Source organism: Panthera pardus, unplaced genomic scaffold (genome assembly GCF_024362965.1).
Source record: "Panthera pardus isolate Hobbes unplaced genomic scaffold, ASM2436296v1 HiC_scaffold_17, whole genome shotgun sequence".
In the NCBI taxonomy this organism is placed as follows: domain Eukaryota; kingdom Metazoa; phylum Chordata; class Mammalia; order Carnivora; family Felidae; genus Panthera; species Panthera pardus.
In genome coordinates this window covers 88,938,120-88,955,912 of record NW_026526732.1, presented here as the reverse complement: position 1 = coordinate 88,955,912, position 17,793 = coordinate 88,938,120, and the positions used below count along the sequence as shown (strand labels likewise).

At 33.2% G+C, this 17,793-nt stretch overlaps 1 protein-coding gene across 5 annotated transcripts in view; it reads left to right on the top strand.

Moving 5' to 3' along the window:
• Positions 1-17,793, top strand: part of ADGRB3 (adhesion G protein-coupled receptor B3) — a 721,030-nt gene that overhangs the window by 408,728 nt on the left and 294,509 nt on the right. For all 5 annotated transcript variants that reach the window (XM_053904766.1, XM_019417654.2, XM_019417653.2 and 2 more), the window contains 2 exons: positions 220-295; positions 14,121-14,223. In XM_053904766.1, coding sequence (XP_053760741.1) covers positions 220-295; positions 14,121-14,223 — 179 coding nt within the window. The remainder of the gene's footprint in view (positions 1-219; positions 296-14,120; positions 14,224-17,793) is intronic.

Here is a 17,793-nt window from a genome sequence, read left to right as displayed (position 1 = left end):
TCATAAGACACAACGCCAGTGAAAACACATCTTTTAGAGCTACCATTAATATGTACGGTGTGTGGGCTTATCTGCACCATGCATGGTTAAGAAAACATTTCTTCTACTCGGCTTTGCATCAGCAAGTACTGCAATCCCCTTGTAATGAGCAGATTAAAGTTTTATAAGACAGTATTTTTCTTGTCGTTTCACTAATATTTTTAATTTCATTCTTTCTAGAATTAGATGAATCATCGGTATTTGTTCTTGGAGCAGTCCTATACAAAAATTTAGATCTAATTTTGCCCACTTTGAGGTAAGCTACGAAGTAATAAGCTGTTATAATCTTTGTAAATTATTCCAAAAATGTGATTATAGCCCATTCTATGAAAGTAGTCAAACAAGCTTTGTTAATACAAAGAGCCTTTTCTTAAATTAAATAGAAAATACCAATTTAATGAACAGCTTATTAGCATATTATGCACTTCAAAACAACTAGAAAAGACAATTTTGGTCTCTGATTATAGCCCTGCAATTCTTTTATAACTAATCATGACTTGCCTTAAGACTGAGGGAAAAAAATAAGAAAAAGAAAAAATTGAAGTCTCTGTAATAGAATGGGTCGTTTTAAAATTAATCTGTCTTCTCTCTTTATTTGCACTTAATGGTACTGTTCATCAGCATTACATGAAATTAAAGGAGTGCCACGATGACTGGGAATGCATGCTTTGTTCTTCATTTGCACAAGATCTCAATTTGCTTCTAAATAAATATTCAATTATAGCTACATTAAGAAAAAATGCTGTTGTTCAATTAGAGAACTATTTTTGGAAGAAATCCATTGATTTCTTTCCTCCCAGACACTAAAGGAAACAATTACACATAGCAATTCTACCAACATTAATTTATTTGCTCTATTGTCTTAACTACTTTACCTGATCTCACAGAAAACATCATTCACACCTACTTGGGTAGTGATGCTATCACTCAGGATGACCCATTTCTTTCATTTCACCCCATCTCCTTCAGGAGGTCTGAGACCAATCGTTTGTTTTTTTGTTTGTTTTGTTTTGTTTTGTTTTTTGGGTTTTTTTGGGGGTTTTTTTGGTTTTTTTTTAGTTAGCACAACAGTGAGTTGTGAGCTCTTACTCACACCCTCATGAATAAAGCTTCCACTTTTTAGGGAAGAAAGGCTGAATGATCTGTACAGTTATACCTGGGGCATAACAAATAGCATTGTAAATAAACACAATTAGAGTTCAGTCCAACAGAAAAAAGCCTTGCAAGGAAGCAACTAAGTTTTCTGCAGCGGCAGTGACTAATTATGATTCTTTGGGAGAAATCTTTCCATGTGCAGCAAATTATTAGTATATTACTTGGTGAGTCATGGAGTGACCCTCTAGATGCAATGCAGGTTCACATTCAACCAGAAAGACAACTATGGGAAGTGTAGTTTTAACTCCTTTTTCTTTGGATGGAATTTGGGCATTCTGAATTTGAATCAGTCCGTATTTGCTTTTGTTCTACCAATAACAGATTTCAAAACAAGTAAGTTTTCTCTCAACTTTTCCACTGGTTTGATTAAAACACATTGGTATGCAGGATTACAGATAAAATGGATTTCTGGTTACATGCCTCTAACTCTGTGTATTTTGTTCATTTGAAAAGAAATGTGGTAAAGTTAAACGTACCCAGATACTCAAAGTTAGACCCTCATTTCCATAAGGAGTTCATTTGTATGAAGCTAATCTTTCAACAACTCTAGACTAGACGCTGACTTGGAATCAGATGACTCGGGTTTTAAATTTAATTTCACATAACAAGAAATTTTTAAACTTGCCCCAGTCACTCAGCAAGTGCCTTCCTTTAGTTCAGCTGTAAAATAGAAGCACCTTAATAAATAAATAAACAAATAATAAATAAATAAATAAATAAATAAATAAATAAACAAACAAACAAAATATAAGCAGCGTGATGTGCAATATCCACCCTTTTTGCTGCTGAGTGATATAGTGAATGCAAGTAAAATATTCAACATAAAATGCTTTAGATAGTGAATTACTTTTTTTCCTACAGAACTAACAAAGTTAGATTGTATTATGATTAATCATGTTTTGTATAATACCATGGAACTCACTCACTTAAATAAAGCCAGGTTATTCCATACTTCTTAAATTTATGGTCAAGGGAATTGAAATTTTATTTAGGGTAGACTACTGGGTATTTTAATGAGTGATTTAATGGATAAAGCAGGGAATTGTCCAGAGCAGTGACTCCTGTAATACCATCTGTGAAGCAAACGGATTTAGATTAATTTGGGGGCAAATCATTGAACTTTTAATATGTAAATTGTGAAGTTGAACTCAAAGGTTCTTTCTGACTTCAAAATTTCCTTGTCTTTATTGTAGTAAAATTGTAGAATTGTGCAGTTCTGATATATTCTTTAAAGTCCTCAACAACCTTTATATAAGAACTCTGAATATGTATACCTATTCAGAGTTTCTATGTATAAAGTAATTAGGTAAATGACCAAAGGAAAACAATATTCACATTTAGATTCATTGACAAGAAATAATGATAATGGAACATGCAGGATTAAATGCTTGTTTAAGTACTATTTGAAGGTGAAACATTAGCATTTACTTCTCCTTTTCTTTTATTTTGTACAGTAAAATGTAACCATGAAGCATTCTCAGGCATGCTTTTTTTCCTTTCAAAAAACTATTTCAGAAAGTTGAGTTAGTAACTGTACAATTATAGATCTGCTAAGTAAGAATAAGCCTTTTAAACGACAAGAGTTATGTCTTTGTTTCAAGTCACTGAACAAACATTTACTAAGCTGCAACCCAGCTAACCTTACTGGTCTGAATTCTTTTACATCTGCTTTACTGTTGAAACTCCAGAACAATGCTTAGTAAGTAACAAAGGTCCCAGAAATGTTTACTGGAATAATTAATTGTCTTATCTGATAGAATATTCTACATAAGCCATTTTTAAAATAATTAGATACATAGACATTTATGGTATATACCGTACAACTATTTTAGGAGCAGAGGAATAAAATATATATATCTTGTTGTTTTACTGTATAAATTGTACTATGTGAATTGAACCCAATAGGAAAGGGAATATTTTATTTATTTATTTTTTGTTAAAGCTTATTTATTTTTGAAAGAGAGAGAAAGAGAGAGAATGAGTGGGGGAGGGGCAGAGAGAGAGAATCCCAAATAGGCTCCACATTCCACACTGAGCCTGACATGGGGCTCAATCCCACCACTGTGAGATCGTGCCCTGAGCTGAAGTCAAGACTCTAACACTTAACCTACTAAGCCACCCAGATGCCGCAGGAAAGGAAATGTCTTCTTATTCATCATGAAAAAAATACTCAAATTTGCTCTTTATGTTTAGTCATCATTTACCAAATTTTCATGACACATTTTCCTGAGTGATCATTTTACTAATTATCTGTTGAGACTTTAAAAACTGCATTTCCTATACACAGAATAATGTTAGGCTTGCTGTTAAGTTTCCAGAAATTTTATATCTTGATATAATCATTTTCAAAACAATACTTTGCATAATTTCTCTCATGGGGACTAGGAAGGAGAACTTGATGTAATGTTTTGAATAGATATGATTTAGAAATTTTCCTTCACACACAGGCAGAAATAACTTTGCATCTTGACTCTTTTATTTAGAGATTTATTTTCTTCTCTTGCCCTAATATGCATTCAACTATTCTTCAAGCTATAATTTTTATTTTGCTGTTGGATTGTCTTCCTTTTACAATTAAGTAGATTCAGATTGTCCCTTCAACTGAAAGAATGTGCTCTACTCAAGTCCAAGCTAAATATGTGCTATTCTCAGCCTTCTACTTTTTATCCCTCTTTAGAATAGTTTTCTATGGTTAAAAAGCATAGAACCAGGATAGTAGTGCTACAAGGCCCTTTAACGGTTCGTACCATCTAGAATTTGAATTCTACACATGAGAAGCTAAGGTCCTTATTAGTTCAGTGACCTGTCCAAGATTATATGCCCAGTAGGTGACTGACTTCACGTCTTCTCTACCCAAACCAGGACTCTTCCACTGTCTTGCTGCTTCTATGATGCTTGTATTGATTCATTTGAGCAGTACAAACTGTGTACCTCTATGTTAGTGTGAATACATATTGCTGTTCTGCAGAAAATCTTGTAAAGTCAAGGAGGAGGTGACCATGTATGAACAGACTCAAGGATACTTGAGAGTCAACTTGGTCACTCCGAACCAAGCTACTGACACCAAGACGAGAGCCTGTTACTCTTCCCAGCCCCTCATGACCATTTTGGGGCCTGATAGATGAAAGCTGGCCAGCAGAGGACAGATGGTCTTTTGGGAGAGGCAAGGCCACCCACACACATGCCTCATTCCCTGTGTGTGGAAACTAAAAACCACTCACAGCCTGGCAAGTTCCCAAGCTGCTGGTGAGGATTTTTAACTGAAACAACCTTTTAGTGGGATGATTTGGCAATCTCAAGAGGCTTTAAAGATGCATTGTCATTGAAGCAGCCACTTCTAGGAATTTATGTTACTGAAATTATTTCAAGGAAGAAAAGGTGTATCCAATCATATATTCAAGCTAGAGTTTAAGAAACAGTTGTAAATAATCCATTTTCTGATTCATTTAATAGGTTCTGGTTTTATAGGAATTCACAATACTTTTTAATGTAGGAGTAATATGTAGTTTTCCTGTAGGACATGTGAAAAATATAGCCTGTTTAAAAAGAAGAGCATTTTAATGTAGCTATTAATATTCACGACATTGTAAAGGATCTAATTAAAATTATATGCAAATTCCACGATAGTTTAAAATGCCAGGGAAAATAAAGATGAACCAAAAGCAACAATGTTCTCATAAGCCAGTAGTGATTTGAAAATTATCTTTCAAAAAGGAAAAAAAATATTTTTCAATAATGCAAAATCACATGAATGTGATGTCAAGTGCACCAGCCTGATAAAGATAAATGATGCTGAATTTTTTTCATATTTAGAAAATGGAACTCATTTGAGTTCATATATTATAGGAATTAAAAGCAAATGGGAAAAGCAATTGAACTAAATTATATTAGAAATAATCAAAACATGAAAAACATAATTACTTTTAAACCAATACATCCTGAAGGCAATCAACCTGAAATTGTTGAGTTCTCTTAAGAGCACCTGTTCTTCAGTTTCAGGACCTAAACTTTTAATCTTGCTTCTTCATTCTGAGTTTGCAATGACATATTGTAGTTTTGTGATATCCTGTATCGTTTTATAATATCCTATTGTGAAAACACTAGAAATTAAAATCATCTATGGAAGTAACAAATTTGCATGACTAATATTAATGAATATTATTATGCATTCAGTATATGATTTACAAAACTCTGAATTTAATTTGGACACACCTTTTGAAAGTGAATTTAAATCCCTGATCACTTAGCTTCTTTGTAGTTTTAGGTGTTACATCCCTTAGTAAACCTACTTTGAAATTGTAATTAGTTTTAAAGCTCTAAGTTAGCTGAATCCTACTTTTTAGCAGCCATCAGCTGATTTTAGTTTGAAAAGCAAATATATTTAGCTTAATGATTTCAGTGAAGTCCTCAGTTCCTACAATAAGTGAAATCATCTACTTTGGTTTGGTTTTATTTAAATTGAGGGGCTTTTTGAAATAATTATGAAAACTCTCACTTTAGAAGCTATATGAACTATAATTCTAAAAATGGAAAAAGACTACAGTAATTTTAATGTTTTTATTAAACCATTAACATATTTTCACTGTACCTTATCTGATTACACTTTATTTGCACAATTACTTTCACAGTCCCCTCCACTGATTTTTTTTTGTAATACTGCATTGCATTTTTTCATGTGATAAAAAACAGATAACATGAAATTTACCATTTTAACCATTTCTAAATACACAGTAGTATTAACTATATGCACCTTATTGTGCAACAAATCTCTAGAACTTTTTCATCTTGCAAAATGGAAACTGTATATCTTTGAACAGCAACATCCTTTTCTTTTCACCTCCTCCCAGCCTCTCAAAACTTTCTGTTTCTAAACCTTTGACTACTTTAGCTTCCTCATATAAATGGAATCATGCATTACTTTTTTTTTTTTTTTTTTTTTGTGACTGACTTATTTCACTTAGCATGATGTTTTCAAAGTTCATCTTTTTTGGAGCATACAACAGAACTTCCTTCTTTTTTAAGGTTGGATGATCTACTGTCTGTACATACCATATTTTATCTATGATCTATCAGTAGGTATTTATGATGCATCTGCCTCTTGGCTATAATGAATAGTGCTTCAATAAACATGGGTATGCAAATATCTCTTTAAGATTCTGTTTTCGTTTTTTTTGGATGTATATCCAGAAATGAGATTTCTGCATCATATGCTAATTATGTTTTTGATTTTTTGAAGAATCTCCATACTGTTTTCCAAAGCAAAATTCCCACCAGTAGTGCACAAGGTTTTCAATACCTTTACAACCTTGCCAACACTTGCTATTTTCTGGTTTTTTTATTGTTTTGTTTTGGTTTGTTTGTTTGTTTGGATAGTAGCCATCCTAACAGATATAAAATGATATCTCATGGTGGTTTTGATTTGCATTTCCCTGATTATTAGTGATGTTAAACATCTTTTCATATACTTACTGGCCATTTCTATATCTTTGGAGAGATATCTATTTAAGTCTTTTGTCCATTTTTTAATCCTATTGTTTGTTTTCGTTGTTGAGTTTTAGGATTTCTTTATATATTCTCAGTATTAACCCTTTGACAGATATATGGCTTATAAATATTCTTTCTTATCCCACAGATTACCTTTTCACTCTATTGATTGCTGCATAGAAATGTTTAAGTTTGATGTAGTACCATTTGTCTAGTTTAGCTTTTGCTACCTATACTTTTGGTGTCATATCAAAGAAATCTTTGCCAGATTCAGTGTCATGAAGATTTTCCCCTATGTTTTTTCTAGGAGTTTTGTAGCTTCAGGTCTTACGTTTAGATCTTTAATCTATTTTGAGTCAATTTTGTTTATACGGTGCAATGTAAGAGTCCAACTTCATTCTTTTACATGTGGATATCAAGTTTTCCCAGACACATTTGTTGAAGAGATTATCTTTTCCCCATTGTGTAATCTTGGCACCATTATCAAAGATAATTTGAGCCTATATGAGAGGGTTTATATCTGGGATCCCTATTCAATTCAGTTGGTCTATGTGTCTATCATTTGTCTTTATTCCAGTACCGTACTATTTTGGCTTGCTGTAGCTTTGTAATATGTTTTCAAATCAGGAAATACGAAGCCCCTTGCTGTGTTTTACTTTCTAAAGATTGTTTTGACTATTCAGGGTTTTTTGAGAATCCATATGAATTTTAGGATTTTTTTTTCTATTTCTTTTTTTTAAAAAGTGTCATTGGGATTTTTCATAGTAATTGCAGTGATCTGTACATTGCTTTAGGTAGTACAGACATTTTAACAATATTAAGTGTTCCAATTTGTGAACATGGATTGTCTTCCCATATTTGTGTGTCTTCTTTGACTTTTCTCAGTAAGTTTTTTGTTTTTGTTTTTGTTCTTGTTCTTGTTCTTGTTCTTGTTTTGTTTTGTTTTGTTTTGTTTTGTTTTTGGCTTTCAGTGTAGAAGTCTTTCACTTCTGGGGCACCTGGGTAGCTCAGTGGATTAAGCGTCTGACTTCGGCTCAGGTCATGATGTCATGTTTGGTGGGTTCAAACCTCATGTCAGGCACTGAGCTGTCAGCACAGAGCCTGAAGCCTGCTTTGAATTCTGTGTCTCCCTCTCTCTCTAACCCTCCCCCACACATGCTCTGTCTCTCTCTCTCTTCCTCTCAAAAATAACTAAATATCATAAGAAATTGTTTTTAAAACAAAGTCTTTCACTTCCTTGATTAATTCCTAAGTATTTTATTCTTTTTGATTCTATTATAAATGGATTTGTCTTATTAGTTTACTTTTTAGATTATTTGTTACTGTGTATAAATGCAACTGATTTTTGAGTGTTATTGTTGTATTCTGTACCTTTGCTAAATTTGTGTATTAGTTCTGACAGGTCTTTTTGTGGAATCTTTAGGGTTTTCTACATATAGGATCATTTCACGTATAAACAGAGATAATTTTGCTTCTTTCTTTCCATTTGATGGCCTTATATTTCTCTTTCTTTCCTAACTGCTTTCATTAGGAATTCAATACTATGTTGAATAGAAGTGGCAATAGAGGGCATCCTTGCCGTGTTCCTGATCTAACAGTGAAAACTTTCAGTTTTTCACTATTGAGTATAATGTTAGCTGTGGGATTTTCATATACGGACTTTATTATGTTGAGATACATTCCTTCTATGCCTAATTTGTTGAGAGCTTTCATCCTGAAAGAGTGAATTTTTTTCAAATGCTGTTTCTGCATCGAGATAATCATGTTGTTTTTGTCCTTTGTTTTGTTCATGTGTTATATCACCTCGATTTTCATATGTTGACCATCCTTGCATCCCAAAATAATTCCCACTTGATCATGTTGTATGATCTTTTTAATGTGTTGTTGAATTTGGTCTGCTGGTATTTTAGTTAGATTTTTTTTTTTGGCATGACTATTCATGAGGAATGTTGGCCTGTAGTTTTGATTTCTTACAGTATCTTTTTCTGATATTGATAGGAGGGTGTCACAAAATGAGTTTGGAAGTATTTCCTCCTCTTCAGTGTTTCAGAAAGTTTGAGAAGAATTGATGTTAATTCTTCTTTATGTGTTTGGTGGAATTCTTCAGTGAAGCCATTTATTCTTGAGCTTTTCTTTGTTGGGAGGTTTTTGATTACAGAATCAATCTCTACTAGTTATAGGATAGGTCTGTTTCAATTTTTAAAATTTCTTCATGAATCAGTCTTGGTAGGTTGTATATATATATAGGAATTTATCCATTTCTTCTAAGCTATCCAGTTTATTGGCATGTAATTGTTTTAGTATTCTCCTGTAATCCTTTTTTATTTCTGTGGTATCAATTGTACTGTCTCCTCTCTTCACTTCTGGTTTTGTTATTTAAGTTTTCTCTTTTTTATTAGTTTAGTTGAGAATTTGTCAATTTTGTTGATTTTTTGCAAATAACTAACTCTTAGTTTGGTTGATATTTTCTATTGTTTTTCTATTCTCTATATTTCATTTGTTTCTGTTTTAATCTTATTCACCTCTTTCTGCTAACTTTGGTTTTAGTTTATTGTTGGTTTTTATTTCCTAGTTCTGTGAGTTTTAAAATTAGGTTGTTGATTTGAAAACTTTCTTCTTTTTATTTTCATTTTTTTAAGTTTATTTATTTATTTTGAGAGACAGCAAGTGTGAGTGGAGGGAGGCACAGAGAGAGAGGAAGAGAGAGAGTCTCAAGCAGGCTCTGCAGTGTCAGCGCATGGCCAATATTGGGTCTGGAACTCACCAACTGAGATCATGACTTGAGCCCAAATCAAGAGCCAAATGCTTATCCAATTGAGCCACTCAGGAATCCCACTTCTCTTCTTTTTAAATGGAGACATTTACCCATATATTTTTCTGTCTTGGTAGGGCTTTTGCTGCATCTCATTAGTTTGGGTATATTGTGTTTCCATTTTCATTTGTCTCAAGATATTTTTAATTTCCCTGTGACCTATCATTTGGTCCAGTGATTGTTCAAGTGTGTTTTACTTAATTCCACATATTTGTGAATTTTCCAGTTTTTCTTTTGCCTTTGATTTCTAGTTTCATTCCACTGTGGTCAGAAAAGATACTTAGTATGATTTGAGTTGTTTTACATTTCTTAAGACTCTTTTTGTGGCAGCTGTGATTTATCCTAGAGAATCTCTATATACACTTGAAAAAAATGTATTTCTGCTGTTGTTGGAGAGGGAATTGTTATATGGCTGTTAGGTACAGAAGTCTATAGTGTTCAAATCTTCTGTTTCTTATTGAAACACTATCTGGTTGATTTATCCATTATTAAAGTCAGGCATTGAATTGAAATCTGTTATTGTGTAACTGTCTGTTTTTCCTTTCCATTCTGTCAATATTTGCTTCATATATTTGGGTGCTCTGCTGTTAGGTACATATATGTTTATAATTATTATATCTTCCTGGTGAATTGGTCCAGTTATTATTATATAATGTTCTTCTTTGTCTCTTATTATAGTGTTGAACTTAAAGTCTATTTTGTCCAATACAAATATGGCCGTCTCTGCTTTTGGTTACCATGTATGTGGCCATCATTTTCCATCTTTCACTTTCAGCCTGTGTATGTCCTTATACCTAAAGTGAGTCTCTTGTAAACAGCTGTGTTCCATTTTATACTCATGTTTTTACTCTCTTTAAGATATGGTTCATATACATGAAGTCCCTTAAGCCTTTGTAATAACTATGAAAAATAACTTGAGTCTCCTTTGAATGAATAACTCTATACATTTTTTAATGTTTTAGATACCAACTAGCACAAACCTCAAAGATAGAAAAGAACTTTATTACTTTAGTCATGAAATCCATTTGGCTGTAAGATCTGCTTTCCTAGCAGTGAATACAAATGTGTACCAGCCAGGAAGCATTAGTAGATCACAAAGCCTGACATGGTACATAAAGAGCCAACTATTCACTTATGCAAATTAGAATAAATTGATGGAATAAATTAAAGATAATTTCATACACTGTACACTTTTTAAAGAGGAAGCCATTGCATAATGTAAATTTGCCTCTTTTTCCTTCATTATGCATTTTAACGCCATGGTATTGGCATTATGTTTTAATCCAAGTTGGCCAAAAGTTTGGTATTTTTGTTTACTATGTGTTTATTTAATATGATATTCCAATCTGTGTTAGCACTAAAATGTGCAAAGCATAAATGCAAATGAGGATATATGATGGCTAGATACAAATCTTGCCCTCATTGAACTTATAAGGAGACATACATACCATTAATTGATGTTGTGGTAGTGATAGTTACATGTTAGTAGGGCAAGGTGGGGGAGGGTACTCACATAAATGTGATAAGAACATCCATCTGCATAATTATATTGGCATGCATCCATTCCCAATTGGATTCTAAATCACACACACACACACACACACGCACACACACACATACACACACACTTAAGAAAAGTCATAAGGCAGATTCTGTCCTCTAGGAGTCACCTCGTCCACCAGGCCAGTTGAGAAGCTGATAAACCTGACACAAAGTAACATGTAACATACCCTACAAAAGGCTGCTTATCTTACCTACTTTGCTTTCCATACCCCAGTTTCCCAGGGCCAAAATTCCCACATGCCCAAACACAGAAAGAGAACTTCATAAATATCTTGACAAAATTATAAATTCCTATTTAGAATACCCACATCTGAATTTTCCAGTAGACTATCCACTTATGCAACTTTTAAAATAATACAAAATATCTGTATGCTATCAAATTTAACTAACATTTATTAATTAAAATTAGCAGCTGAGTTAAATTAACATTGGTTTTATTTATAGCAGAGAAATAGGATTATAAACAGAACCAGTGTCACTTCATAGCTTTGTTAATTCAACCTATTCTCATTTGATCCCCCAAACACTTTTACTCATGGAGAAACAGGGAACAATAAGTTTGTAAAGGGAACTTGGCATTTAGAGCTTACTTTCATATCACTCCCAATGCAACTTACCTTCAATTAGTATTCAGTGAAATAAAGGACGGTTAACCAGCCCTCTCTGTTTGCAACTACCTTCCCCTAAGAAATATAAAGACACATTTATACTGTGTTGTTTCTTACTATTTACTGTTAGGCTGGATACCATGAAGCTTCCTGAGTGTTTAAGAATTTGCTACCTGGGGGCTCCTGGGTGGCTCTGTAGGTTGGGGATCCCAGTTTGGTTCAGGTCATGATCTCGCAGCTCATGGATTTGAGCCCCGCTTTGGGCTCTCTGCTGTCAGCATGGAGCCCACTTCAGATCCTCTGGCCCCCTCTCTCCACCCCTCCCCTACTCATGTGCTTGCTCGCTCTCTCTCAAAAAAAAAAAAATCAAGACATTTAAAACTTTGAAAAGAAAGAATTTATTTGACATTACTACATACATTAAAGATGGATTTAAAAATGTTATCCAACTTGGGGTGCCTGGGTGGCTCAGTCAGTTAAGCTTCTAACTTCAGCTCAGGTCATGAGGTCATGATCTCACGGTTTGTGAGTTCGAGCACTGCATGGGGCTGTGTGCTGACAGCTCAGAGCCTGGAGCCTGCTTCACATTCTGTTTCCCTCTCTGTCTCTGCCCTTCCCCCACTCATGCTCTGTCTCTCAAAAATAAATAAACATTAAATTTTTTTAAATGTTATCCAACTCAAAATTTACTTATAGTTACTCTACTACTAAATATAGTAAACTCCACACAATGACATATTAGCATTCTTTTCTGGTGAAATATCATGGAAAAGACCATTCCATTAGAGAAGACATTTTCACAAATAATGTGAGGTTCAACATTTTTGTACAATATTACAATTATATGATTTTGATGATACAGTCATTTTGGAAAATAGTGTAGCAATAACACAAAATTAAACATGCTTTTGCCACATGATCAAGCAATTCCACTCTTAGGTATTTACCTGAGACATATGAAAATAGATTTCTATGCAGAAAGTATGTATGCCAACTATTCATAATAGCCAAATATGAATAGTACTATTCATAGATGCTAAAAATTAGAAGTAACCCACAGGTTGCTTACTTTTATTGATGAATAGATCACAAACTGTTATATCCATATCATGGAATAGTACTCTGCCATAAAGAGAAACGAAATGGATGAATCTCAGAAACATAATGCTAAGTGAATTAACTCAAACACAATAGTCGATGTACCGTATGATTCTATTTAAGTGAAATTCTAGAAAAGACGTGATTATAGTGACAGCATATTCATGGTTGCCTGGAGCCTTGGGGGCAGGAAGGGATAAGATGCAAAGAGGCTCACGGAAGCCATTCAGGGTGAGGAATCAGTGGTGATGCTTGCATAGTAGTATACAATTACTAAAAGAGATGGGGTGCCTGGGTGGCTCAGTTGGTTAAACAAGTACTAACAAGCATTAAACTTCCCCCTTAAAATTGGTGAATTTTATTATCTGCAAATAATGCCTTAAACAAGAAAGAAGAAGGAATAATATTAAATGAATTCATCTTACATACGTGTTACGAATTCCACAGAATAGTGCATGTTCTATGAAAGAACATGCTCTGTAGTTTATTTCAAATCAAAAAGAAGGGATGGAAAGAAATATATATATATAGCTAAAAGTACAATAAAACTTTAAATCTGTAACAGGTAGTGTGTGGCATTTTATACATGTTGTATAAAAACTTGTATGTACAAGAAAGAGTTGTCTCATGGTTATGGATAATTTTTGTAGGTTGCAAATATGTTTAAAACTCCTTTGTTACTGAACTGTAATTGTTAAGGTATTTCAAAAGGTGAATATATTCCTTACTTTGAGCATATTGAGCTAAAGAAGTGTCCTGTAAGTCTCTATTGCTGAAATGAATGATGGTCAATGATTAGCAACAGCATTTATTTATATTTAAACTCTACTTGCTCTCATGCTAAACCACATTCTAATCATTCATCGTAATGAATTTTGAGATAGTCCAAAAAACGCTAAGATAGCACTTTACAAGAAGAATATTTGGTCTCCTGGAGAACAAAACCGTTAAGTCCACCTGAGATAAATGGATTATATTCATTTAAAGATTGCCTGAAGGTTTGAATTCACAATCCATCTCTCTTGCAGGTGAATCAGATTTAAGTAATCGAAAGCTTGTAAGTGCTGTTGCTTTTTCATCTTTCCTGCATCTAAAATGGTAACAGTCAGCAATAGCTTTTTCCCCTCATAGTTTCCTAGTTCTAGGTAGGGTTTGTTTATAACAAAAAATGAACTGTAGCTTTCCATAAGTAGTATTTAGTATCACACTTTAAATCTGTTTGCCCATTGTTTCTCTGTTCTCCTTAGGATGCATTAGGATATATTTCCTTACTTAACATGCATCCAAACATGTATGGAGCAGTGAGAGTTCATATTTGTTATTGATCCATTCTCCTTTTAATCACAATTACTCTGTTTCAGAAACTACACTGTCGTTAATTCCAAAATCATCGTGGTCACAATAAGGCCTGAACCCAAAACAACTGATTCATTCCTGGAGATAGAACTAGCTCATTTGGCTAATGTAAGTATTATCCATGTGACATCGACTTGCTTATAGAACTTACCTTTAAAGATAAGTTAGCAGTCACACATTTGATAATATCAGAACACATTTTCTGGACTTTTTAGAGTTGTAAATGGAGTAATTTGTTATGAAGATTATATTATATAGAAACAAAATGTCAGATTATCCTATGCTTTTGTCCATAATAAAACTCTCTTCAGTTTATCCATGATACCAATTATTAAATTGTTTATCCACGTACACATCTTTTTTGGGCTTTGAGCTAATCAGCGGAGGAGACCCAATGAATAAGAACCTGTCTCACCTGTGGTGGGGAAGACTGCCATGTAACTACATAGGTTTAAGATGTATGCAGTAATTGAAGTTATAAACATAATACAAAGAGGAGTGATTAACTTCAGGTACCCTAGAGCAGGAGAATGGGTGGGATGGCATTTAAAAGTGCTAGGTCAAAGAACAGAGTAGGCTTGTTATAACTAGTTGGGTGCTTCAGTAATCTAAATCTAAACCTCCCATTCCAGAATGACAAGAACCCTTTCCTGAATCTATCTAACTGCAACTGAAATTCTTTTCATCTTTTTTCAGTCCTCCTGTAGAAATTTAAAATATCTACTGATCCTTTATACATTCACTCTACATGCTTAAATCATTGATGAGTGGAGACAAGGAAGGTGATTCCTACTAAGGTTCTCCTAATTATGCTTTTATACTTCCTGTATTAAAGTGAGCCACTCTCTTACGTTCTGTGTACACAGGTTTGGTTTTTTGTTTTTTGTTTTTGTTCTTTTGTTTTTTTGGGTTGTTTTTTTTTTTGGTTTAATTCCTTGCAAAGTTCCTGGGAAGTTGACCTTTACATACAAATAACAGAAACACAAAGTGTCATTTTTCCCAAATCTACAAATTTAATGAATGACATAATGGAATTTATAGTCACATCAATTGGTTTACAAAACTTATGTATTGTCTCCTGTTTTATAACTTCTTGTTTCCAAAAAGAAAATCAATCTTGGTTTTATAAAAAATGACAATTATCTTCCCTGTAAACCACTTTTTACTAACATGCTTCAGGCTTCCTAGATTGTTTAGCGAAAATCTCAAATCTCTTAGCAATAGCTCTTAAACATCACAACTAATAATTAAACTATTGGGTCTTCTACTTTTGCCAAAATATGACCATACTGGTTCTATTTAATTTCAAGAATGTGTTTTATTTCTATAAAATCTACCTTTGTACACCTGAGAATAATCTTACCTCTACCTAATCTCATCACTGCATTGAAAACTTGCAATTACTTTAAATATTGCTTTTGAATAAGGATTTTATTTTTTGTGGGTTCAAAATTTGTTGAAAAACTATTTACTTAGGTGTTTGCTTTTATTGTTTATTAGGGTAATGTCTATCCAGTTATAAACATTGGTGAAAAAATAGTAAGAGATCCTAGTTCCCTGAATTGCTTACTAAAAAAGCAGTACAATGTCTGAGTATATATCATGTTTCTTGTGGAGAAAACACTTATGTAAATGAACTTTTACAATACTTTCCTAAATAAACTCATTATTGAGAATTTTAAAAATACATTAATTAAATGACTTTTTTTCATAAATTGAAGAAAGAGTAACCTCAAAAATAGCATTGATGAAACAGTCTCACTATTTCAATTCAGTAAAACTATTTGAAATGAACAGAGATTTAAGCTTTGAGTCAAACTTCTCTCCTGGGGGTTTATTTTGTCAGCTGATTTACAAAGGAGATAAACCATGTACAGAAAATAACTTTGTACATATGAAAACCCAAGTATATAGTCAATACACTTTATTAAGCACCAGCTAGACACTGGGGTGACAATGAAAGTCAGGATATAAGAATGGTGAAATAATTATCACAAGTCACTTAGAACTAAATCTGTCTTTCATAATTTTGAGTGAATGAGTTGACCAGATTTTCAAAACAATACAGTCTCCACTCTAGAAGATCTCCATTTAAGGGAATATAGACAAATCTTTTGAAAAGGGGGACTGAGAGAAGATGAGACAAAGAAGAAAAGCTTACACTGGAGAAGAAAATGGCACCAAGTATTCTAACTCACTTCTATTATCCCCTTGCTTGCAGTGCCCACCTGTCTTCAGAGGCCACCCCAATTAACCACCACACAATGAAGCCTCTCTGGATGGCTGGATTCCTCACTTCTTCCCTTTATTTTATAAATACCTTTCACACTTTGTCCATACAATATATACAGTCCTTCATACTCCCCTGGTTTGAATTTCTAATGCTTATTGTATTAATCTTACCATCCAAATTAGAGTTTGTAAAGTACTGTTCATTGAGGGAAAGAATATATAACAGATTTGTTGAGTATCTTAGTATTTATTACCAGTCTTTTATACTTTGTATACTGATTTTAGTTTGTTTCCATTGAAGAGATAATCAAAGACCCTATACTGAAATGTAATAGTCTTCACTAATGTGAATACATCATAAACATGAAAATAGAAATTAATTAGAAAAGCTGAAATTTTAATATAACTCTACATAGATGTAGATTATCATTGTTACTGCCTTCAAAATTGAACTATTTTAGATATATTTTTAATATCAAGTCTACTTTCATGTATTTACTTCTATCAAAAGTATGTGCTATACTTTCCTGAGCTTAGAAAACAGTAATGACTTGCAAAGTATATCTGTTTCATATACCATGTAGAAGAAAAATGAAGAATGGGAATTAACAGTTATAGTGAGCCTAGGGAAAAGCCTGTTAACATTTTCCAAACTAAATGTATTCTTTTAAAAAGCTTTTTAACAAATAGCATTTAAAGTATGTTAAATATAATAAGGCCCTTGGGAACTGTAGGAATAGAATATGGAATCTTGAAATTCCAAATTGTATTTAGCAAAGCCAATTGCAGTTTTATCCAGCTCATAAATCATTAATGACTAAGATGCTATTCTTAGTTCAGTTTTGGGGAGCCTATGGCTTTATTGTGATGACCTATAGAGTCAGAGTTTATGGTCCTTCGTGTTTAGGTATAGCAATCACTTGCTTTTAAAAAATATCAAAGTTGCTTTCCCAGAAAAAGAATTTTATTTTTAGTGTTACTAAAGATTTCTTCAGGATGACATTTATGCTCATTAATATTATTAGATTATCTGATATATAAGGAAAGTTACTAATTTTATTGAAAATAATTATTGAGACCTGAACGAATATAATAGAATGACCCTAAATGCGAGTGCACACGTATACACACACACATGTACAGACACCCACTGTTTGGATGCCTTGGATCTGACAGATCTAAGCTGCTATGACTTTCTAAGGTGGATAGCATCTCCACCTTTAAAGATGAGTTAGAAGAGTAAGTAAGTGCATACATTTTAGTTATCTCATGCTCTATCAACTTTGTTACTCTGAAAATGAATTCTTTTTCCAAATGATAAGAGTTTTAGGTTGTTCCATTTTGGAGAGGCAGTTTGGGCTATGCTTGCCTGCAGTCTCTGTGGTCTTGCCTTTCTTTTTATTTCTTCCTCTGAGTAAAAACTTTAATGATCTAGTCAGCATGATA